The sequence below is a fragment of the Siniperca chuatsi genome, linkage group LG5 (genome assembly GCF_020085105.1).
Source record: "Siniperca chuatsi isolate FFG_IHB_CAS linkage group LG5, ASM2008510v1, whole genome shotgun sequence".
Lineage (NCBI taxonomy): Eukaryota > Metazoa > Chordata > Actinopteri > Centrarchiformes > Sinipercidae > Siniperca > Siniperca chuatsi.
Window position 1 is genome coordinate 26,030,063 of NC_058046.1, and position 23,655 is coordinate 26,053,717.

Here is a 23,655-nt window from a genome sequence, read left to right on the forward strand (position 1 = left end):
ACATTCTTGCAAGTGAGACATCTTTGAACACACAGGTCTTTGCCAGGAAGACTTTACTCTGCATTGTACTGATGTGTAACTTTAGTGTGAATGCTGTCACTACCTAACTTTTAAAATAACACATGCACTCTATTTAACTGTTAAATAAAACTGAAGAGTGGCAGTTCGGGCATGTAAAAACACATAAGCCTGATAAAAAGGGGGCCAGAACACAATGAACCTTAAGCTGACAAGCTGTAAGTGAGAATAAAGCCCCCGCTGTTCAAAGTGCCACATATAACAATGTTTATTGGGTTACATATCTCACGAGGTTACATTTAAGGTGTAGGCAAGACAGAGGAAGGATAACATACATGAAACAAAACATTAACATCATTTTACAAATTACATGAATAAATAAATAAATGGTAATTAGTTCCATGTGGACAGTATTTGATTTCATAGAAAGCGTCTTGCAAAATGATAGCTTCAACAACAACGAGAAATTGCATTCAAATATTATCCTGAGCCGAAACACAAAGTCTAGCTTCTTTGCACTGAACTGTAGAATATGTGTTGAGTGATGTTGATAATTACATGTCCCAGATGTGAAAGCGCTGGTCCGCTCCAGCAGAGAAAATCTGAGTACTGTCAGGGTTTAAGGCCAAGTGCAGGACTCGATGAGAATGACCTGAAAAAACAACAACATGATTGAACTTTGACATTTAAATACCTTCTTTCCCATATAAAACAGAGGCGTCGCAATGTAAATTTTCACCGCTATAATGGAGTAATAAAGAAGTACTAACTTTGAGAAAGAATTCATATTGAGAAGGGATAAACACCTGAACACAATGCTTGCTGTCATTGTCTTTTTTTGGTTTGATTTCACTTGCATGCCACAATTTGCGTCACGTCAAAGATTCTTAACTATAGCAACATGTAATATGCAAATTTCAATGCAATGCTGCACATTCACTCACTTCAAATGTTAAGTCAACTTCTCCTAGCAACCACAACTGCATATCAGATACATCACTCACTCATCACTCTGTTAGTGTAAAAGAACCTCCCAAACAGAAAACTGCCAGGATGAACACAATGTCATGAATGAATAATGGCAATTCATCCTGATTTTCAGGTTAAGATTCACCACCTGATTAACTGCAATTTGTGAGTAAATGAATAACACAATTGCAGCCTATTCTGAAGCCCAATGAGTCTATGCATGTCGTATGAAATTTGCTATATAAATAAACTTGACTTGACTGAGCATTTATGTCTTTTAGTAAGTCATAAATGTATTGAAAATTATATTTATGGGATCTTTTAAAATGATGTTTTAGGTTTTACTTTTTTTCTTCTGCAATTCACAATACCTCAGGAAACTGTGGAATCTCATATCAAATGTAGTGACTTTTGATGTGTTTTATTCAGTTTCACACTCACTGAAAGCCCAGGACATGAATGAATCAACACAAAATGGCTATTAAATATCTCAGTGATGGATGACAGAGCTGCAGCAATGGTCCAACTGTCACACTGATGCTGCTATATTAATATTACTCAGGATGTATATGAGTTTTGAATGTGTTAAACAGAAATTGTTGTGGGCAGTAGTTGTACGTTAATCATATTTCCCGTTTTCTAACCTGTGAGCTGGTAGATGGGGCTGAGGGAGGGAAGCTCCCAGGTCCAGCAGGTGACTTGGTGCTGAGGAAGGCCGTGACCTGTGACCAGATATCTCTTCTCTTCAGCCCATCGTAGAGAACAGATCTACAGATGGAGTCAGTAGGAATAGTCTATCCGATATACAGTATATACACAGTAAAAATACCTCTGTTATATATGTACTTTGAGCACCTGTGAATTTGTGTTGGCAGAAGTCACACAAGTCTTTGACTCTGTGTCCCAGATTCTCAGCTCTCCGTCTTTCCATCCCCCTCCAGTAGCGATCATCTTTCTCTGCCATGGACACCATGCCATCGCCTAAACACACAAACACAATGAATACACACACATTGGTCGGCAGATTGTCCGGTTGTTTAAGCTGACCGCCCAGTGAATAGCTGCAGGATCAACTATTATTTTTAAACCTCTGTATAATAACAGCTAAACCCTTAAGCATACCAACCAGAAACATGCCACTCGAGTTTGCACGAGCCAAGATTAGTCATCATCACGCCATACAACATAGCGTGCAGTTGCTTGCAACAACATTGGTTGTGGTTGTGTCAATCCTAAAAAAACCCTTTAATGTCAAAGTGAAAATAGATCACTCAAAGTTATATCAATTAATTAAGAATACACAATACAAAATACATGTAGTTGTGTTTTAATTTCCCAATAAAGTCCCAGTCATGAAGCATACACTGACCTTAACGGCGCTGGGCTGTTTCATTGTAGTGATTGGCTGGCGTGACCTTGTGACCCCTGCGACATCACTATCCCATATACAGAGAAGGCCCTCTGTGGAGCCGCTGGCCAACCAGTCGTCTCCTGGTGACCACTGAAGGCTGCAGATCCCATCCTTCTGGACGGCTGCGCCCACCAGAGGTGCAGGATCCCGAGGGTCAAGGTGGTGGATTCTTCCGAGAACAGAGCCGCTGTAAGATTGTGGAATTCCCCTGCATGAATACTGCATACTTCATATTGATACTAACTGTGATGCCCTTTTTATACCAGCTACATGTATATACCAGTCTAAACAGGTGCTTTTGAAGAACCTTGAATTGGATTCTTGTAAACAATCCAGGGATGCTTTGCTGGGGCAGGTGAAGAGGGAGTTACAATAGTTGAGATGGGATTAGATAAAAGCGTAAGAATGATACTAAAAGTCTTTTTTACCTTTATTTTGTGTCTAGTATACTGAAACACATACCTGCTGAGTAACTGCTGTTTCCAGGAAAGAGCTCTGACCACAGACAGATGTGATGGCAGATACCTCATGTTCTGCTTGCGTTCAACATCCCACAACTAAAGAGTCAAAGAGAGAGAGAGAATCACCGCAAACTGTCATCCTGCTGATTCAACTCTGTGTTACACATCCCCTCTCACAGACCCCCCATACCACAGTTTATATGAATCAGTTTCCACCGTCTATGTACTCATTTACAGTGGTGTGAAAAAGTGTTTGCCCCCTTCCTGATTTTTTTTTTTTTTTTGCATGTTTTTCACGCTTAAATGTTTCAGATCATCAAACACATTTAAATATTAGTCAAAGATAACACAAGTGAACACAAAATGTAGTTTTTAAATGAAGGTTGTTATTATTAAGGGAAAACAAAATCCAAACCTACATGGCTCTGTGTGAAAAAGTGAATAACAGGTTGGGCCCCCCTTAGCAGCAACAACTGCAATCATTTGTGATAACTTGCAATGAGTCTTTTACAGCACTGTGGAGGAATTTTGGCCCACTCATCTTTGCAGAATTGTTGTAATTCAGCCACATTGGAGGGTTTTCGAGCATGAACTGCCTTTTTAAGGTCATGCCACAGCATCTCAATAGTATTCAGGTCAGGACTTTGACTAGGCCACTCCAAAGTCTTCATTTTGTTCTTCTTCAGCCATTCAGAGGTGGACTTGCTGGTGTGTTTTGGATCATTGTCCTGCTGCAGAACCCAAGTCCGCTTCAGCTTGAGGTCATGAACAGATGGCCGGACATTCTCCTTCAGGAGTTTTTGGTAGACGGCAGAATTCATGGTTCCATTTATCACAGCAAGTCTTCCGGGTGCTGAAGCAGCAAAACAGCCCCAGACCATCAAACTACCACCACCATATTGTACTGTTGGTATGATGGTTTTTTTTTTCGGAAATGCGGTGTTACTTTTACGTCAGATATAATGGGACACACACCTTTCAGAAAGTTCAACTTTTGTCTCGTCAGTCTACAGAGTATTTTCCCAAAAGTCTTGGGGATCATCAAGATGTTTGAACACTATTTCACACAGGGCCCTGTAGGTTTGGATTTTGTTTTCCCTTAATAATAACAACCTTCATTTAAAAACTACATTTTGTGTTTACTTTAAATTTGTTTGATGAAACATTTAAGTGTGACAAACAAATGCAAAAAAAATAAGAAATCAGGAAGGGGGCAAACACTTTTTCACACCACTGTTTTTTAAGCGCCAAAGCATTTACCTGTACCTCCCCTCGCCTGGTCCCAATGCAGAGAGCTCGCCCATCTTTGCTCCAGCACAGACACGAGATGGATGGAGTCTGAAGGCGTGATCGTCCTGGTTGTGGACTCTGGTCCAAATATCCCACCAGAGCACGAGTTTCTGAATTCCAAAGGTAAACAGAAGAGCCCAGTGCTAATGCAATCATACCATTACAACTGCAGTCGAGAAGATTAGTGTCTGAAAGGGAACAGATGGAAAAGAGAGAAGGACTACAGAGGCTACACACAGAATACATTGGTGGTAAAAAACTATATTTTTCTGCTGGCTTGCTATGCCACATTTGATGTTCAGTGATGTGGTCATTAATCAAAACAGCAGTATGAGGTGTTTTTAGTGGATTTTTCCACAGTGGGGTCGTGTGACCTTGTGAAGGTCAGAAAAACAGATAGTAGAAGCTTCTGACTGATTCTTTCAAGCTTATAGGCAGTAGGTTCAGGGCTGTAGACAGGAGTCCCCCCCAACCCCACCACCATCATTTTGACCAGAAACCAAAGGGTTTTTTTTGTTATTTAAATTTTATTCAGGTAACTTTGATTATACTACTTATTTCCCAACATGAAGCTCTAAATCCTGTTTCAAAGCCTTCTCCACAGTGAGGAATAAATGCTGGTGGCTTTTTTTAATTTTTATTTTATTGGCCTAAAATTTGTAAAAATATTGGAATAAGCTCATAAAGTACCCACCGTGTATATAGTTTGAATTGTAGATTTTAAACGTTCCCCAAATTGCTAAAACTCACAAATTTCTAAATAAATACAGAGGACATGACTGTCGATGGCAGGTGGGTGACCACTTCGGGTTGATGAGTCAATGTGAAGCTTGTACATGTACTGATGCTTGGAATGAACCTACACACACTTGGTCCTACACTGGAAAATTAAAAATTCTGTGTGTTTTGCTGATTTATTTTTATAGTGCAATGAGAAAGACATACAAGCACACACATTTAGACATGCATGGGAAAGTATCATCTCATCTAAAGATGATTATGTGTATGTGTTTATATATTCCAGTTACAATTGCAGTTGCAAGATCACAAGGGCACAACAATTTACACTCTGTGTGTTATTACATGGTCCAATCAAAGGATGAGGTTAGCAATATTCTATATTTTTGTTATTATTAAAACATCCCATGAAAAGACCAAAACCAATAATAAATTGATCCCACTAACAATGTTGCCTGTGTATCCATAGCCTGTTTCTTCCTGTTTAAATAGCATTAGTTCAAAAGTACAGCGTCCAGCTGTTTTAGGAAATTACTGAGCATTTTATTGAAAAGAAACTATTTGTGACCTGTTTGTAAAGATTTATGTCTTCAGTAGAAACAAATGGGTTTCGAAAAGTACTGAGACATGGTCAAACACACAGTTGGTTTGGTCTTTTCAGGGGATTTGTTGACCATAGAAAAAAATACAGAATAACACCAGCTTTATCCTTTAAACACAGAAAGAGAAAAAGAACATAGGCTCAGTTTTCTTTTGGGAGAATAATGCAGGATTTGTATCTTCACTTACAGTAGTCGTTCAGCAGTGACGGTGCTGCCATCTTCATCACTGACTTTCCCTGCAGACTCACAGAAGCTTTGTCCAGAACAGCAAATGGCTGCAAATCATGTCTTCTCTCATCAGAACCTGCAATGGGAAAATATCACATAAAAACACAGTTACACAAAACACATACACAAAGTTTCACACCCAAAGCAATACAGCTTTGGTTTACTGCTGATGATGTCAATTGCATTAATTTTCACTCACTGAAACTAAAATAAAGTCACTCAAGTGTAGCTCTGTGTTCTCAGTGGGCATTATTACAGTGAATTAATGGTTACTGACCATTTACTGCTGCCCTGAGGCCAGGAGAGACACACAAGTTAAAGTACACATGGAAAGGCTGAATAAAGCTGAAATGTATTGTGTTGCGAAACCCTTGGCATTGTGGAAATACAGTGTGTGCGTGAATGTGTCTCGGAAAAAGAGTTGTCCTTTGACGACGTGGTTACGAAGACTTAAACAATGATTTCATCAAACTTTCATATCTTATGCCGTTCAAATGTCATGTTCTTTGTACTAAACCTCCATAAGCTTAACAAAATGAATGCCTGATAATCCCACTAGAGATAACGTATTAATACAATCATATCAGCAAACATAAACATAAACATAGACCTCCCACAGTCCTCCAGCAGCTTATGTTGCATAAAAACATTTCTGCAGATTGTTTAAGTCATTCATTCTCATTTCCTGGTGTGACATCATGCAGTATTGCGCTACATATATTCAGATGATCATTTCTCCTTGTGTGTGTGTGTGTGTTTGTGTGTGTGTGTGTGTGTCCTGGAGCACTGTAAGAATGTAGCAAAAGAAAACACATTCATGCCGTACCAGCCTGTTGAACATTTCCATCTTCTTGAACTGCAGCGCTCCACACCCATCCCTGCAAAAAAAGTAAATGATTCCTTTTAGATTCAGTCTTTCACATGAATGTTGAGATTTCATCAAGAGCGTTAGAAATGATTGTGCCAAATTTTTCCGACAGAGTTACGCTATGTTTTATGTATTTTGTGGCATAATGACACTAACCTCCTTTAGTAATAACTGGTGTTATCCTTATTTTAGCTGTGTGGTTACAAATGGCTCGTGTTTTTGACCTTAAGTGATTTCAGAGCTTTTCTTAGTTCACCTCAAGTGATCTTGCATAAAGAAACTACAGATAAAAAAACAAACAAAATGCTTTTCTCTGCCATTTTTAACTGAAGCTTCCAAAGAGCCTGAAGAAACCTTTGTTGTGTTTCTCATTTGTCTTTTCACTTTGCAACATTATTATGGATATAATAATGTAAGAAAGAAACACCTAACACCTAAAACGTTTTTTCACCTCTTTGCACATTCTTCATTTTGTTTTCGTGTGGGCAGATGAGAAATGTAACTACAGTACCACAGATACAAGTTCCTTAAACAAACCTGTTCTGGGGCATTTTCTGCTGCAGGCCGTCCCCTGGCAGTAATGCTGCGTGGTGTGTTCGCTGGTGTAACACCACCACAGTGGGACACGCCTCCTGCCAATGCCGTCTCTGATTGGGACAGATGATATTACAGAAAACATTACATTCACCTTCTCAAAACGGTGCTGCAATGAATCTACTGCGTGAGACAGCTGGACATAATGGTGAAGATAACAAAGAATGGATGCATGAGGGGTTGTGGCTGTGGCCCTACAGGGAAATGTTACCTACACTTGTTCAGTAATGAAGTACATGTAATAATTCTGTGTATTCTAACAACAAAACAAAAATAAATCTTACATTTTGACTGATATTGGATTTTGGGGCCAATGCTGATATACCGTTACAGGAGATTAAACCAATTCTGGTGGTGATTTATCAGCCTATGTTTATTTATTCCAATAAAAATGTATATATATTTTAGCAATCAGCCCTCAAATATGGTAGTATTAGAGTTATGCCTATCATATATATTGGAAGCATGGTATTTTGCAGTTGAACCACAAATATGTCACTCTGCAGCACCGCCTGCTCAGCTGTGATATGCAACACCTGACAACTTGACAACAATGTATTAACACATAAATTCCATAAACATTTACCTAAATTTCACCTTTATCAGGCCTTTCACATATAGCATAGTTGGAACTTTAGTTAAGTATACCTTTACGCCACATAAAATAACAATGTAGTTAATACATCTGGGGACTAGTTAGATGTGATGGTGAAAAACTAGGAAACCAGTGGCAGGCAATATGTGTATGTATATAGCACAACCTTAAACATCTACAGCAGTAAAATTCAACATACACATTAATGCAGCAGTAATATTAATCCAGAAACATCAGATATAATAGGAAAACACTGACAGGGAACATTTTACTGTATAATGAGTACTTTTACTTTTGATACTTGACAGTTATATCAAATAAAATCAAACCTGAACCTCACAGCAGCTGATCAATATTAAAGTTCTGACTTTTTGCTATTATCTAATAGGAGTGGGTGATACAGATAAAATATAATATATATATATATCAAGATATAGTACATTTCCCTTAATATGGGGACAGATCAAGATACCTCGTCGTCACAAGATATTAAAGTGACAGCTACCACAATATAAACGGTTTGACAAAATGTCAGACGGATGGCACATTTATTTGGTCTGATGATATGTATTGCCATAACGCCGACATAACTGATAACATTCACACACTGGATATTACTACGGTTCAAAACAGATGAGAGAAAATTCTTACATTTCTGAAGTAACTAGGATGTACAATCAGCTGCTTCATTATCATAAGAATTGGTATTTTAGCAGAGCTGTAAGGTGCTAAACTGATTTGTCACACCAAAAGTAGGTATTTAAGAAATACTAACAGGTATTAACCTAAATTTAAACTCAATTTGGATGCAAGAACTAATCACGAGTCAACACATTTACCTAAATAACTATGTGTTTACAGTTTCTTTCTCTGACGAAGCATAATTATAGTGGTATATTTTGTTTGGGACATGACAGTTGTTTCTGGAGGGCAGGTTTTGGTAAAAAAAACAAAAAGTTTTTTAGTTTTATCAAGTAAAATATCAAACATTTGCAAACGCAAAGACGTTTCATTATAAACTGAATACTGATTTATCAGCCTATGTTTATTTATTCCAATAAAAATGTATATATATTTTAGCAATCAGAGATGATAAATATGGTAGTATTAGAGTTATGCCTATCATATATATTGGAAGCATGGTATTTTGCAGTTGAACCACAAATATGTCACTCTGCAGCACCGCCTGCTCAGCTGTGATATGCAACACCTGACAACTTGACAACAATGTATTGACACATAAATTCCATAAACATTTACCTAAATTTCACCTTTATCAGGCCTTTCACATATAGCATAGTTGGAACTTTAGTTAAGTATACCTTTACGCCACATAAAATAACAATGTAGTTAATACATCTGGGGACTAGTTAGATGTGATGGTGAAAAACTAGGAAACCAGTGGCAGGCAATATGTGTATGTATATAGCACAACCTTAAACATCTACAGCAGTAAAATTCAACATACACATTAATGCAGCAGTAATATTAATCCAGAAACATCAGATATAATAGGAAAACACTGACAGGGAACATTTTACTGTATAATGAGTACTTTTACTTTTGATACTTGACAGTTATATCAAATAAAATCAAACCTGAACCTCACAGCAGCTGATCAATATTAAAGTTCTGACTTTTGCTATTATCTAATAGGAGTGGGTGATACAGATAAAATATAATATATATATATATCAAGATATAGTACATTTCCCTTAATATGGGGACAGATCAAGATACCTCGTCGTCACAAGATATTAAAGTGACAGCTACCACAATATAAACGGTGTGACAAAATGTCAGACGGATGGCACATTTATTTGGTCTGATGATATGTATTGCCATAACGCCGACATAACTGATAACATTCACACACTGGATATTACTACGGTTCAAAACAGATGAGAGAAAATTCTTACATTTCTGAAGTAACTAGGATGTACAATCAGCTGCTTCATTATCATAAGAATTGGTATTTTAGCAGAGCTGTAAGGTGCTAAACTGATTTGTCACACCAAAAGTAGGTATTTAAGAAATACTAACAGGTATTAACCTAAATTTAAACTCTATTTGGATGCAAGAACTAATCACGAGTCAACACATTTACCTAAATAACTATGTGTTTACAGTTTCTTTCTCTGACGAAGCATAATTATAGTGGTATATTTTGTTTGGGACATGACAGTTGTTTCTGGAGGGCAGGTTTTGGTAAAAAAAAAACAAAAAGTTTTTTAGTTTTATCAAGTAAAATATCAAACATTTGCAAACGCAAAGACGTTTCATTATAAACTGAATACTGATTTATCAGCCTATGTTTATTTATTCCAATAAAAATGTGTATATATTTTAGCAATCAGATATGATAAATATGGTAGTATTAGAGTTATGCCTATCATATATATTGGAAGCATGGTATTTTGCAGTTGAACCACAAATATGTCACTCTGCAGCACCACCTGCTCAGCTGTGATATGCAACACCTGACAACTTGACAACAATGTATTAACACATAAATTCCCTAAACATTTACCTAAATTTCACATGCATTTTGTTGCATTACTGTAGTTTTCATATCAACCAGAAAAATTATATAATGCAATAAAGGATATACGTGCAATAAGCCTTTATCAGGCCTTTTACATATAGCATAGTTGGAACTTTAGTTAAGTATACCTTTATGCCACATAAAATAACAATGTAGTTAATACATCTGGGGACTAGTTAGATGTGACGATGAAAAACTAGGAAACCAGTGGCAGGCAATATGTGTATGTATATATAGTGCGACTGTGGCAAAGAAGGAAAAAATATTTTAATTACTTGATTAAAATCTGTTTTTAAAATGGTGTTTGCATGCAACAATGAATTAAAAGCATATTTTTCTTTTCTTCCCTATACTTCTCAAACATAGCAAAGTCATTTAAAGTGAGCACTGCAGCTGAGTTTGGGTAACTCCTCACTGACCACAATTTTGATTAGATGACCGTTTTGGATGTTTTGTGTGTGGGTGAGATCAGTTTCACAGACAGGCAGTTTCTTCTACATTCTTCGCTGATGTGGTGTGTTGTTAAAATAATACCTTGAAGGTTTCCCTGTAGGACTCCCTTTGCCGGTGGAGAATCCAGCTCCAGTCTCTGACAGACTGTATCAAACTCAAAGCTTGGATCACACTGCCGCCCAGTGGCCAGCGGTGTACTCGCAGCAGGACCCTCACTGCTGCTCCTCTGGGTGATCCGCCTCCTGAACCGCTTGTACGACACCTGATGGGCGTCGTTTTGTCCCTGAGAAGGCAGAAAACAAGAAATAATTTAACAGCCTCAAAATTGTTGAAATAGTGAAAACTGACACAAACTTCATATATCTACAAACTTCAAACCACATAACTTCCCTAGTGTCAAAGCAAGCAACATAAAGAGCTAACTTCCGGTTAAAACTTTAAAAGGAAGAGCATTGTAAAGGCCTTTTTTGGAGGGGCGGGTTATTGGACTGCAATAAGATCTGACCCTTATATTTTCCCTCTTTAATGTTCCAGTCTAGAGGGCTGATATTATCATATTACACTGTACGTTGTATTTTGAAAGTACACTTTTGAACAATTACACAAAGGTGTTTTATGGAGATGATTTAAATGTGCTTTCTGAAGCCAAGCTTACTATAGTATTGCTGATAGCTTTATGACATTTTCAAAGCAAACATGTTCTGAAATGGGCCATTCTGCATAACGAGTACCTTTTCTTTAAATAGGCCTACTTTGAGTATATTTGAAATACTTTTGTACTTTTACTTAAGTAAGATTTTGAAAGCAGAATTTTATGCTGTAGTATTGCTACTTTTATCGAATCTGAGTACGTCTTCCACCAATGCTGTTAAGTGGTTGCTAAGAAGGTCACTAGGTCATTTGTGTTTGTTCAGTGGTTGCTAAGGTGTTTGGGATTGTTGCTAGGTGGTTGCTGGTGTTGCTATGGGGTTGCTAGGTTGTTTGGGTTGGTTGCTAAGTGGTTGCTGTGAAGCACTGAAGCACTCAGAAACCTAGTAGGCTACACAACAGGAAGGCTACAAGGTTAATACTTTTGAGTTTTAATTTCCCTCTTATTTTGAAGGAAGTAGCACCTAGCTTCCGGTATTGTCGTAGTGTTCTCTGGCGAACTTAACTCAGCTCCGTTCACCAAGACTTTTGGCAGGAGCCCCTCAAACGCCCACGGTTTGTTCTTCCCCCTCCAAGATGGAGGCCTTAGGGGGCTACCCTGCCAAGTCCTCCAACCCAAAAGCTAAAAAGTTAACGGTCCTGTTGAGCATGACAGTCTGCGTGGGCTGTTTATTCCTCCTGCAGACGCAGCTGATGAAGCCGAGAAAACCAAAGGATTTTTATTCTTTCGAGGTCAAAGACGCGAGGGGGAGGACGGTTTCCCTGGAGAAGTACCGAGGAAAAGTAAGTCCACATCATCACCAGTCATTTCAGTTTGAGAAGAAATCTGTGCAAACTTCGTCCAAGTTATCCGGTGGCATTTGAGGGTCGGTTTCATAGCATAAGATGCATTTCTTCTAGGATTTCTTATAGCATAATTGGACCCTGTTTTTCCTCCACTGTACAGGCGTCTTTGGTTGTAAACGTGGCGAGTCACAGCGAGCAGACGGAGGCGAACTACATGTTCATGCAGGAGCTCCACCGGGAGCTGGGCACCTCTCACTTCAACGTCCTGGCCTTCCCCTGCGGTCAGTTCGGGGACACAGAGACCGGGACCAGCCGGGACATCGAGGCTTTCGCCAAGTCCACCTACGGCGTCACCTTCCCCTTCTTCAGCAGGATCAAAATAATGGGCTCAGAGGCTGACCCTGCCTTCAAATTCCTCACAGGTTGGCAGAAAGACACCTCACCGCATCTGTCTGCTGTACACTTAAGTTATATTTTACATTAAGACATGACTCAGTCACACACATATTTGAAAGGACAGTTCACGATCACTATGATTAATCTGCATTTTCTTTAAGATAAAACGATGAGTCCTGTATTTATGGCTACACTTAAGCAGCTGTCTGCCAGTAAGTACAGTCTGAACTTCCACTGCATCACACTTTGCCATAGGGCTGCGACTAAATGTTATTTTAAAGATCACGTAATCTGTCAAATTCAAAATCAGTTATTATTTTAGTCTATAAACGACAGATGCCCAGTTAGCGGGACCTGGGGGTCAGTGGTATTCATTTTATAATGAAACGTCTTTGCGTTTGCAAATGTTTGATATTTTACTTCATAAAACTAAAAAACTTTTTTTTTTTTTTTTACCAACACCTGCCCTCCAGAAACAACTGTCATGTCCCAAACAAAATATACCACAATAATTATGCTTCGTCAGAGAAAAAACTGTAAACACATAGTTATTTAGGTAAATGTGTTGACTCGTGATTAGTTCTTGCATCCAAATAGAGTTTGAATTTAGGTTAATACCTGTTAGTATTTCTTAAATACCTACTTTTGGTGTGACATCTCAGTTTAGCACCTTACAGCTCTGCTAAAATACCAATTCTTATGATAATGAAGCAGCTGATTGTACATCCTAGTTACTTCAGAAATGTAAGAATTTTCTCTCATCTGTTTTGAACCGTAGTAATATCCAGTGTGTGAATGTTATCAGTTATGTCGGCGTTATGGCGATACATATCATCAGACCAAATAAATGTGCCATCCGTCTGACATTTTGTCACACCGTTTATATTGTGGTAGCTGTCACTTTAATAGCTTGTGACTACGAGGTATCTTGATCTGTCCCCATATTAAGGGAAATGTACTATATCTTGATATATATATTATTATATTTTATCTGTATCACCCACTCCTATTAGATAATAGCAAAAAGTCAGAACTTTAACATTGATCAGCTGCTGTGAGGTTCAGGTTTGATTTTATTTGATATAACTGTCAGTTAGACATAAACAATGATCGGCAGTGGTGGAAGAAATATTCAGATCCTTTACTTAAGTTAAAGTACTAATACCACTACAAGTAAAAGTCCTGAAAAACCTTACTTAAGTAAAAGTGTGTAAGTATTATGAGCAAAATTTACTTAATTCATTCATTTATCAGTGTTTTCCTATTATATCTGATGTTTCTGGATTAATATTACTGCTGCATGAATGTGTATGTTGCATTTTACTGCTGTAGATGTTTAAGGTTGTGCTAATTTGAACTACTTTATATGCTGATGGGTAGAAAAGAGTTTAAAGAGGTTAAAGAGTCTATTTATCTTACGAAGTAGGAGAATTTTCTCAACCCATAAAGGAACACTTCATCCTTCAGTTTATCAGAAAAATCTAATTCAAAATCACCAAATTTGGAGATACATGGTTTTAACTGGACACGAAGGGTTTGAAAAATTGTAATCTGAAAAGTGACTAAAGCTGTCAGACAAATGTAGTGGAGTAAAAAGTACAATATTTGCCTCAGAGATGTAGTGGAGCATAAAATGGAAATACTCAAGTAAAATACAAGTACCTCGAATTTGTACTTAAGTACAGTACTTGAGTAAACATACTTAGTTACAGTCGACCACTTATAATCGGTGTTTACAAGTTGATTGATAATAAGCTCTGGACATGAAAACATCGTCAGCGTTTCTGGCAAAATTTAGGGTATAAGATGTACCATTGATGAGTCTACGGTAATGTGTTGTGTTTCAGATTCTGTGCAGAAAATGCCGAAGTGGAACTTCTGGAAGTTTCTGGTGAACCCAGAAGGGAAAGTGGTCCGGTTCTGGCGAGCGGACGAGCCCATGGAGAGCGTTCGACAAGAGGCCACGGCGTTGGTGCGAGAAATCATCCTGAAGAAACGGGTGGAGCTATGATGGAGCTTATCGATAGATGCTGGACACATCTGTGTTATATCAGTGTTTCAGTGTTTCCTGTGCTTTGGCAGCAAAGGAATGACTGGGCTCTGAACTGTCACAGTTAGTGTGGTTGGGCGATGTCTCGCTCCAGAAACATGCAGGATGAAAAGATCCACCAGTTTTAGCTGCAAAGGCAATGGAAGTCATTCAAGGCTAGTGGAAATATGTGTGCATTTGTGAGAGTACGTGTTTGTCTGTGTGTATGGGGACCATCCTGTGGTTAATAATGACAATCACGATCACGAACATTCCTTATAATGACCACTGCTGCAGCTGAAGGATTGTTTAGCCACTGAAGTGTTGGATTTTACAGATGTTCAGTTTGGCTCAGTCTGTTCTTTGTACCACGTCTTTCTAATGTTTACATTAAAATCTATTTCCTAAGGTGAAGCACAATATTTTGGCCCACTTTTACTGATTTGAGCCCAGCAAATTGTGAAACATCCATCCAACAATAAAATTATTTCCTAATTATTTGATTTAGGATCTGTTGTTCAGATTTTTTTATGTTTTAAAAGAAAGAAAAATGCCTAGAGCTTCTTAATTAGCTGATAATTGTAAGTAATGCAACAAAAATATGGTTGCATTACTGTTGGTTGTTACGGTTGGTGCTGATATTCTGTATTCTGAAGTTGATTTAGTTATTTCAGTTATTTTAGTCTCTTTGGTATAGGTCACCTCTCAGTCTGAATATTTGTATTATAAATTTCATCAAATGTCCAACCACAGCTCTGAAACCCAACTTGCTGTTCATACTTGGTAGAAGTGCATGTTAATTGCAGAAGTCCACCTGGAGCGCTGGGGTGGATTTAAATGGACAGTTGGAGGGCAGCAGCAGGTAAGCTGGCACACACAGAATCAACCAGCTAACAAGACACTGCCTACCAGCCACCCACGATAAGAGAGCTGAAAAACTACGTCACCTTTGTAATATCAGGCCATACTAACATCAGCACTGAGAAGAAGTGTTTTAAAGACCAGCTGCCTAAATCGGACAGCCTCTACTTCACAGTAAACCTCATTCTCTCCTGTGTAAACTTCATATACATCTCAAAATCCTGTAGGATGCTTGTATCTCTTGATCCGAATGAGTAATGAACGAGTTAAGTGTAGTCAAATGTAACTGTTAAGGTAGCAGAGCAGTGTGAGCTGGGTAAAAGAAACGTCAGCTAACATTACACTGCCTCCCAACCAGCCACGACTCACAGGCCTACTGTACATGCAAATGCATGGATTTGACTATGCTGAACCGATGTTGAGCTTGATGTTTTTCCTTGTGCTAAATGTAGAGTTGAATGTTTTTCCATTCATTCCCCTCCCAGCTTTATTCGACTGTTGGCTTTTTATTTTACAGATGAATGAAGTGTGATGCGCGGCAGCGTCAGCAGGATGTTTGAGGAGGCAGCAGTGAGGAGTGCATCTGACAGCTGTCAGTCAGATAGCACAGCCAGCAGCAGTACACTGCCACACTGTCACCACCGGCTCAGGAGCTGGAGGGGATGCAGCCAGCACAATTAACTTTAAAGTGTTCCCTTTATTTCCCCTCTTACCTTGAAGGGGCAGTGTCTTCTCTTTCCTACAACATCTCTCAGCATTCTCCTCATATCGTCCTGGTTATGAAAACAAAAAGACTTTAGTCAAGGTGATCCTCATTATCATCAAAAAAATAACTTTCCCATAGGCTAAACTACTAAAAAAATGAAGAGAATCTCTCTGAATGGGATATTTTAATTCATGTTATAGCAGTAAATGGGTGTTATTTTCATTTATTAGTCTAAAAAGGTAACATATTTTGCCACAGCTTGCAGTAAGTGTTATAGCCTACCAAAGAGACACAGCCATGTGTTTAGAGTTTGAAGTGGTTGCCTGGTAGCAGCAGAAGCAGCAACATCATAAGTGATACAAAGGAAATAACCTATTTAAATGCAATTCTTTATAATATTTTAGAAATTACTCACCCAGTCATTTGAATGTCCACTTTTCAGACCCATCTTCAGTTTCTATTAAATGAGTAAAACACCGTTCCCTTCCCTCTCAGCCTGTTGGAGGACCCGGCCATGCCCGGTGCACCTGTTGTGTGCTCTCCTGGACGGGCTCCGCTCCTATATACTCTCCCGGGGCGGACCGCGGAGCGGGAAGCACTGTCCTTTGCGCTGCTATTGGCGGTTAAGTGGAGTTTATATTTCCTTTATTAAGTAGTCTAATCCTGTTAAGGGATTCCCTCCGCGTCCTGGTTTCTACTGGAAACAAACAGACTGAGTAAAAAAGAGCAACGCGGTAATGCGGCAGCATGTTATCAATAACTCAGACAAGGACAGACTTTTATTTCTTTAGGAGGTGTGAGTTTACACAGTTCGTCATATAACTGCCAGACTCAGCCTGTTATAGCCGCTGTCGTTGGGCTGAAGAATATCTTATTCTGAAAATACTAATGATGATGATTAGCTTATTATTAGGAATTATTTAAAGCAAGAAATCACGTGTTAAAACATTTTAAAGGAAATAAGAATGAATATCTATACTCTTAGTAAAAATAATTAGTTTTTTACTTCAACAATAGGCAGACAAAAAGACATAGCTAATAATAATAGATATAATAGACATTTTAACAATATAATTTAGGCTATTACTATCATAGTAACGGTAGACCTATATTGTTGCTGTTGTAGCAGATTATACATGATGTAAACAAAGTGCAGCCCCTGGCAGTTACAAGTTCTACAGTTACTGCAAAATGGGCTATATATTTCCTTTTATTTTATTTGTTAAGTAAAACAGGTTATTTTAACTAACAAACTGACATTAAAAATTAAATAAAATTAAAAGATACTAGAGTTTATGTAAAATGGTTTGTTTTCATATCAATAAAATAAAATATTTTAATATAGTTTTCACAGTAAAAATCAACAAACACCAAAAAAAAAAAAAAAATCAATTAAATGCAATAAATATTTTGGATAAACGTGTAACTGCTGTCATTATCCCGGAGTCTACCCGGAGCAGCTCCCCTGTTTTGCGGGAAGAGGCCGCGTGTCCGCGGGCCGCCGCTCTCGCGCTGAGTGGGCTGAACGGCGCGAGCAGCGCACGTTCTCGCCACCTGCCACCTCCATATGCGCTCACACCCCGAGCACGCGCCCGAACTGTGCGACAGGTGCGTGCTGTCAATGACACGCAGCAGCGTTCTATAAATCCAGTATCAGGGTAGATCTGCCATTCACAAATGAACTATATTTAAAACCACATATGTGCTTATAAATGCCAAGAAATGTTGCTGTAATCATTATAGTCTCAGGCTCTTTCTGCGGGATATTCATTAGGCTAAAAGCGGGTAATTAAACTGAAGTAGGCTGCCTTATTATTGTGTGTCTGTGTGTTGTTAATGATATAGTGATGTTAATGATATAGGCAATTTTATTTATGCCTTTGTGTTTGTTGGTTGTTTTTTTTTTTGCACGGTTTGTCTTTATTGTTCCTTTGTCTCACGTTCTCCTCATTGTATTACTTCAGAGTATTGTAGCTCGCTTGAAAGTGTACCATATGATCACTTGCACAAGAAAAAGGCTCAAATAAAATCCTAACTTTGTCTAAATTAGGCCTACTTGCCCAGAGGCCTTGCACCTCTGTTATTCTTCCCACCAGGCCACATCTCACCACAGGAAAAATGTTTTAAAACATCCCCCACCCTCTTTCCCGCGGGACTCTGGGCTGGTTTGCAGCCTCCCTCCAGGTTTGGCTTTAGTCACCTTAGAAACTCATTGTGTCCGTATTTTCCTTTCCCCTCCCGCAGTGTCCCCCGCGGTTTGGCGGTAGCTTAACCGGTCAAATGTGTCACAGCCAGCTTAATCAAAGCTTCGCCCTCTGTGGCCACTCTCCCCGGCGCTGCTGGTCTCCGGCAAACGGATTTACTCGCAGTAACAGTGCTTCACGCCGCGCCTGGGTGTCAAGCTAAGCTGACGTGAAGGTTTGCGCGGTTACAGGAGGGGCTGAGGTCTGACAACAAGCGTCCTGTTTGATTTACGTTGGCAGCAGGAACTGAAATTGTTAACGGTGATCAAGTCTGTGGGCAAGTCAGAGGGGTCAGGGTTAGTTAGGTAGCTATGGTACCTCGATGTATGGTGCATGCCGAAGGTGTCTGTGTGATGATGTGATATAATATAGGTTATCAGTAATAAGCCAAATTACAGGTTGCAAAGCCATCAATCAGTCAATGGACTATCACCATACTTTCTTCTGACATAGCTGAATGTTATATGTCTATCTAAAGATAGATATATAGATAGAATGGAAGAATCTATGTCAGTGTGTAATATACAGTATTATACTTGTTATAGCTACTTATATTGTAACAACACAACATCAGGATAAACACAGCTCGGATTCTGGATGTACTGTGTTTTAGAAAAGGAGGGGATGCAGGCATGTGTATACACACTGACAGCACTGACATAAATATCACCATTTCACTTGTGGAGGCATAAAAACAGTGCAAATCCATCACGAACAATGAAATATGCATATCATTAGTATTGTTGTAAAGATAAACTTTTTTATAATATGAATCCAACTGTGGACTTGTCTGTGGAGTCTATAATTCACAATCCAAGTTTCCCATCAATTGTTTATTAATTAACACAAATGTACCCAACTTCCCTCTGTGATGTAGCTTTCCATGATCTCCATCTCACTGTCAGCTTCTTCTTATCTTCATTTGTGTTGTTAAAGCCAGTGTTCATGACAGCAGCAGCAGCAGTACTGTAAATTATCCCCAGCCCAAGGGGCTGCAGTGCCGCCTTCACTGCTCTAAAGTAAACAGGCCCAGGTTTGGGAGGTTTAAACAGATTACATCACAGATACCCAAAGGTCAGAAGGCCACATTCTCCTAAGATAAAATCATCTCTTCTTCCTATTTTCAGTTTTTTTTTTCCTTATCCAAGTTTAAAAAAAAATATATATAATAAAATATAATTTATATGAAAAGTTTCTGGGAAAGATGTGACAGCATTAATATGTAGAATCTTGGTCCACTGGGGAATACAGCTGAAGTGTTACCCGCATGGTTTAGAAGACCAATAAATCATGCAATGGAGGGGGGGGGTCTATTTCAATTTCCAAAAAGAAGGACCGAATGCCCGTTTTGAGACCACACAGTTACTCAGACAGAGACAAAACGGAAGGAAGTCCTTGCCTCTTAAAGAAGGTCATGGGGTCACATTTGTTTCACTGCTCATACAAGGAAAGTTCACGTTGAAAACTGTTTCTTTCCATTTGTTTAAACATCACCTAAGTCCCCTTTCCATAACAAAAATCTGTCCAAGTCAGCTTTATAAAATATGACTTTTATTTCCAAACTTGTAAAATCATTTCAGTTTTCCAAGACAAAACATATTCTGAGGTGTAAAAATAAACACGACATAGCTCCATTGTTTGGCTAGAACGTTACATTTTGAGGCATGTAAACAGAAACACAATGAAAACAAAAGCTCGGGCAGTATCATGTCCTTTGTTAGGACTGATTAGCTTACAAGCTACCAGAGGAAGACACAACTTAATCATTCACAGATATCACTATAGATTATTAGTTAAGCATTAACACTGCCCAGACACACTTCCTTCCAGTCTTGAATAGACATATGGCACTTTCAAATCACTAGTTAGAAGCACTAATGGATCCAGTTTTACATTTGTTAACCCTGGTTTCAGCTGTGGTTGGGAACCCAGCGAAAGCGGTATCCTCCTTGCTGAACCCTCGAGGTGAAGGCTCGTCCATGAGGAAAAACCTGAGTCTTTATGGTGCAGTGTTCTCTAATAGAAGTTCTGAAAGATGAGACTCTGTCTTCAGGCTCTGCTCCATCCGCCGTCACGCTGCTGTCTTTGGAAATAGAAGTCTGTAGGCCTGAGAATGCACCGTACATGCGTACAGTCTCTGATTCCTGCTGTAGTCTTGTTCCAGTAGCAGCGCTGTGCAGGACAGCATTGCAGCGTGTGCTAATGTCCCTCAGCATGTCCTCCACTGAGTCAGAGGACTCTGTTTCATCCAGTCGCTGCCGCTTACAGGGACTCAGTGAAGCTTTATCACAACAAGGCATCACTGGCTCTCTTACATGTGGGCCTCTGACTGTCATCAGTTTCTGAAAAGAAATGGTGCAAGTACAAGACCAACAGAAATAAAGATTAGGCGTAATTTATGACAATACAGGCATAAGAGGTTATATTGTATCCAGGATGAAACTGTGTGTGTATGTGTGCTTGTCCCAGTCTTGTACTCACTTCAAGCACTGAGGCCAGATGCTTTGCTCGGCTGGCCAGCTGCTTGAGGTGAAGGTTTCTCTCCTGAAGGGAGTCGATCTCTTCCTGCTTTCTGTGTAGCGACTCATGGAGCTGCAGACACACAGAGACAAATGTGTTAAATCATGCTGACAGAGGACACATTGCTCAAACTGAGGGTTCTTTCCTTTACCTTGGCATGACCAGTTCATGCACATCTTTGTGTTTAGATACTTTATGAATATGCATAGTTATTTCAAACATAGCCCTATTGCACCTGTCACATGACAACCACAAACTCCACTTTTGGTGACGTTTACTATTTTTCTACCCTAAGAATTGCATGTTTTACTGGTTTACACAAACTCTCCACTATACAACTTTTTTAACCAAACTCGATTAAGTGAAAAAAAAAAAAATTCAGGTTTTCTGAGCATCATTTTGGAGATTCAGAGTCTTGACACAGACGATGAGACGATGACTGGGCCAGTGAATGACCAAAAGTGTCTATTAATTTGCCAAAGGTCGTTAGCAGGGATTTGGGATTTATTGTATAACTCTAACGTGTCAAAAATATTGCTACTGCATAATTTAGATCCATCATAACACAAATCACATATAAATATTGCTTTATCATGTGCACCACAGTCATCAAGTCCAGATAAAAAAAGAGACCAGACTTTCACACTGTACATAGGTTATAAATCTAACAGTAAGGATTTACCTGATTGTTGACTTCCATGGAATCTCCCAACGCAGTGCCTTGGCACTGGGCGATGACCTTCCAGAGAGCTCCATCTTGGGCAGATGGGTTGCCTGTTTCTGTGGAAGAGTGAACCAGACTGTCCTCTGAAGAGAAGTACCGCTGAGGGGTGAGGGGAGGTATGACACATCCCTGAAATGGTACCAGTTCAGCTGGAGACAGACTGCTCTCCAGTGTGGCAGGAGAATCTGACAGACGACACAAACACCCAGGGGTTCAGTCAACATGTCTGTTTAGAGGGTTTCTTCATTGTTAAAAAGATGGCGATGATCATGGGGCATAGCACACACTACCAATGCTTGGATGTAAATGTTGCCTCTCTCTATAGTAGAAGATTTGGTTTGCTTTACCTACCTGCCATGAAATCCAGCGCGTAATCTCCAAAGTCTTGGTCATCGACATCAGACTCATTCACCTGTGGCGAGTAAAACTGACGATTAAAAGACATATGTATTAAAAACTCAGTCGACAAAGAAATCATAACTGCCCAGACCCGAAAATCCCACCACGACCAGGCTGCGTAATGTGGTTCTATGGCAGAACATGTCTTGGTGGTCATTTCAGTGGGTGTGCCGTGTTGGGCACACGGTGAGCTGTGCCAAAGAGGCAGCTTGAGGACAAAACTTGTGAGGTCCAGCCAATTAGCGGTAGCCTGCGTGTCACGAGTAAACAACAGTCTCATTCGCGCAGAATTCCAGCACATCGTGTCAAACATTAACAGCCTGGGAGTGATGCAGACCCGCCACCATACTGTCTCTCTCTCTCTCTATCTGGTAGATAGAAATTGTTGGAAATGCGTGGATTTAGCCTGCATAAAAAAAAATCCTGTGTCACAAAAACACGATATGTCTTAATAAAAATAAGACCTGTCTTTCTGGTACTGACGAGGTTTTTTCCTCACCTGAGAGCCGAGGGAGTCGCTCTCCCGTCTCACCACAGACGCGCAGTCTTCCAAATCATCCCATGCAATTGTTGAAAAAGCTGTAACACACGAAAAGTGTGCCTGCATGATTCAACCCTCCAACTGTATTCATTCACACACGTGCTGTCTTACTACTATACATATACAGTATATCTATATAATGCATGAAGTTCAACCATAATGTGTCAGATGCGCACACCTTGTTCAATGGGGAGCTCCACGTACGCAGTGACTGGACTGCTGCTTCTTGGCACAAGCACTTTAACCTGCAGGCAGAAAGTCTGTTAACACCACTATACAGAGCTGTGTTGTGTGCATTGCTTTAAAGAGAAAGATTTCATACCTTTTTGCTTACTGCAGCTCTCCTCCCCGGTTGGCCCATTTGGTTGGGGCAGATAGCACCAAACACCTTTCTGTCTCTTTGCATCTTCATCAGCTCAGCTCTGGCTGCAGGACTGAAGGATCATGGTTTGAATTAGAGCTGATATAGACGAAATTCTCGCGGTTTGAGTCTCTCCATGCCGCGGCCTCATTGTTTTGGCCCAATCAAATGCACTTATTTGGTCTCCAGGGACTGACAGCGTCCTCGGAGATTAAATTGGTGCAGACCAACGGTTTTCTGGTCTGAGGTGTAAAGTGGTACCGCGCATAACGGCGCCATTACAGCAGGTGCTCTCTGCTTCAGACCTACCCTCTTTCCGCCTACGGCCAAATATTCCCTGCGCCCTGCCAGAGGCGCACGTAGAGCCTGTCATGGCTTCTTCCAACCATTTCTGTTTTATAAAATCGAACACCTTAGCTTATGTCTTCATGGGCTTCATCAGGCAGACCAGCCCGAGACAGTTTGTGTAGCGAATTATCTAATTTCATATTGTTATCAATAATGCTTTGTTTCACACGGCCACACCATTCAGTGCGTAATTTCTTTCCAACTGTGCGTAAAATATCTACCTGAATCAGGTCAAGGCCTATTTGGAAAGAGAAAAAGAAAAGGGCAATTAAGCAGACAGCTCAGTAAACACTAGTGGCAAATGACTCAATTAGTAAGCAA

The 23,655-nt window shown here is 39.5% G+C and overlaps 3 protein-coding genes across 7 annotated transcripts; 1 reads left to right on the forward strand and 2 right to left on the reverse strand.

Annotated features, from left to right (window-relative positions):
* Window positions 1-261: 261 nt before the first annotated feature.
* Window positions 262-16,771, reverse strand: LOC122875867 (cell division cycle protein 20 homolog B-like). 2 transcript variants are annotated; one of them, XM_044195480.1, is made up of 12 exons: window positions 16,614-16,771; window positions 16,206-16,265; window positions 10,854-11,055; window positions 7,123-7,232; window positions 6,544-6,595; window positions 5,677-5,793; window positions 4,120-4,337; window positions 2,861-2,955; window positions 2,357-2,567; window positions 1,843-1,968; window positions 1,632-1,755; window positions 262-670 (listed from the first exon to the last, which is right to left on the reverse strand). In XM_044195480.1, the coding sequence occupies exons 1-12, from the start codon at window positions 16,644-16,646 to the stop codon at window positions 573-575; spliced, it is 1,446 nt and encodes a 481-aa protein (XP_044051415.1). In that variant the 5' UTR covers window positions 16,647-16,771; the 3' UTR covers window positions 262-572. The 2 variants fall into 2 exon arrangements, with proteins under 2 accessions (XP_044051415.1, XP_044051414.1); XM_044195479.1 differs by having other exon boundaries at window positions 2,357-2,585.
* On the forward strand, window positions 11,600-15,134 carry gpx8 (glutathione peroxidase 8 (putative)). Its single transcript, XM_044195481.1, has 3 exons — window positions 11,600-12,203; window positions 12,367-12,628; window positions 14,450-15,134. The coding sequence occupies exons 1-3, from the start codon at window positions 11,997-11,999 to the stop codon at window positions 14,611-14,613; spliced, it is 633 nt and encodes a 210-aa protein (XP_044051416.1). The 5' UTR covers window positions 11,600-11,996; the 3' UTR covers window positions 14,614-15,134.
* Window positions 16,772-19,970: 3,199 nt separating the features above from the next.
* Window positions 19,971-23,099, reverse strand: LOC122875869 (multicilin). Of its 4 annotated transcripts, none has more exons than XM_044195486.1 (7): window positions 22,948-23,099; window positions 22,804-22,870; window positions 22,584-22,663; window positions 22,037-22,097; window positions 21,644-21,870; window positions 20,923-21,033; window positions 19,971-20,783 (listed from the first exon to the last, which is right to left on the reverse strand). In XM_044195486.1, exons 1-7 carry the CDS (start codon window positions 23,035-23,037, stop codon window positions 20,352-20,354), a joined length of 1,068 nt encoding a protein of 355 aa, XP_044051421.1. In that variant the 5' UTR covers window positions 23,038-23,099; the 3' UTR covers window positions 19,971-20,351. The 4 variants fall into 4 exon arrangements, with proteins under 4 accessions (XP_044051421.1, XP_044051420.1, XP_044051417.1 ...); XM_044195485.1 differs by having other exon boundaries at window positions 22,037-22,112; XM_044195482.1 differs by lacking the exon at window positions 22,948-23,099 and having other exon boundaries at window positions 22,037-22,490; window positions 22,804-22,818.
* Window positions 23,100-23,655: the final 556 nt, after the last annotated feature.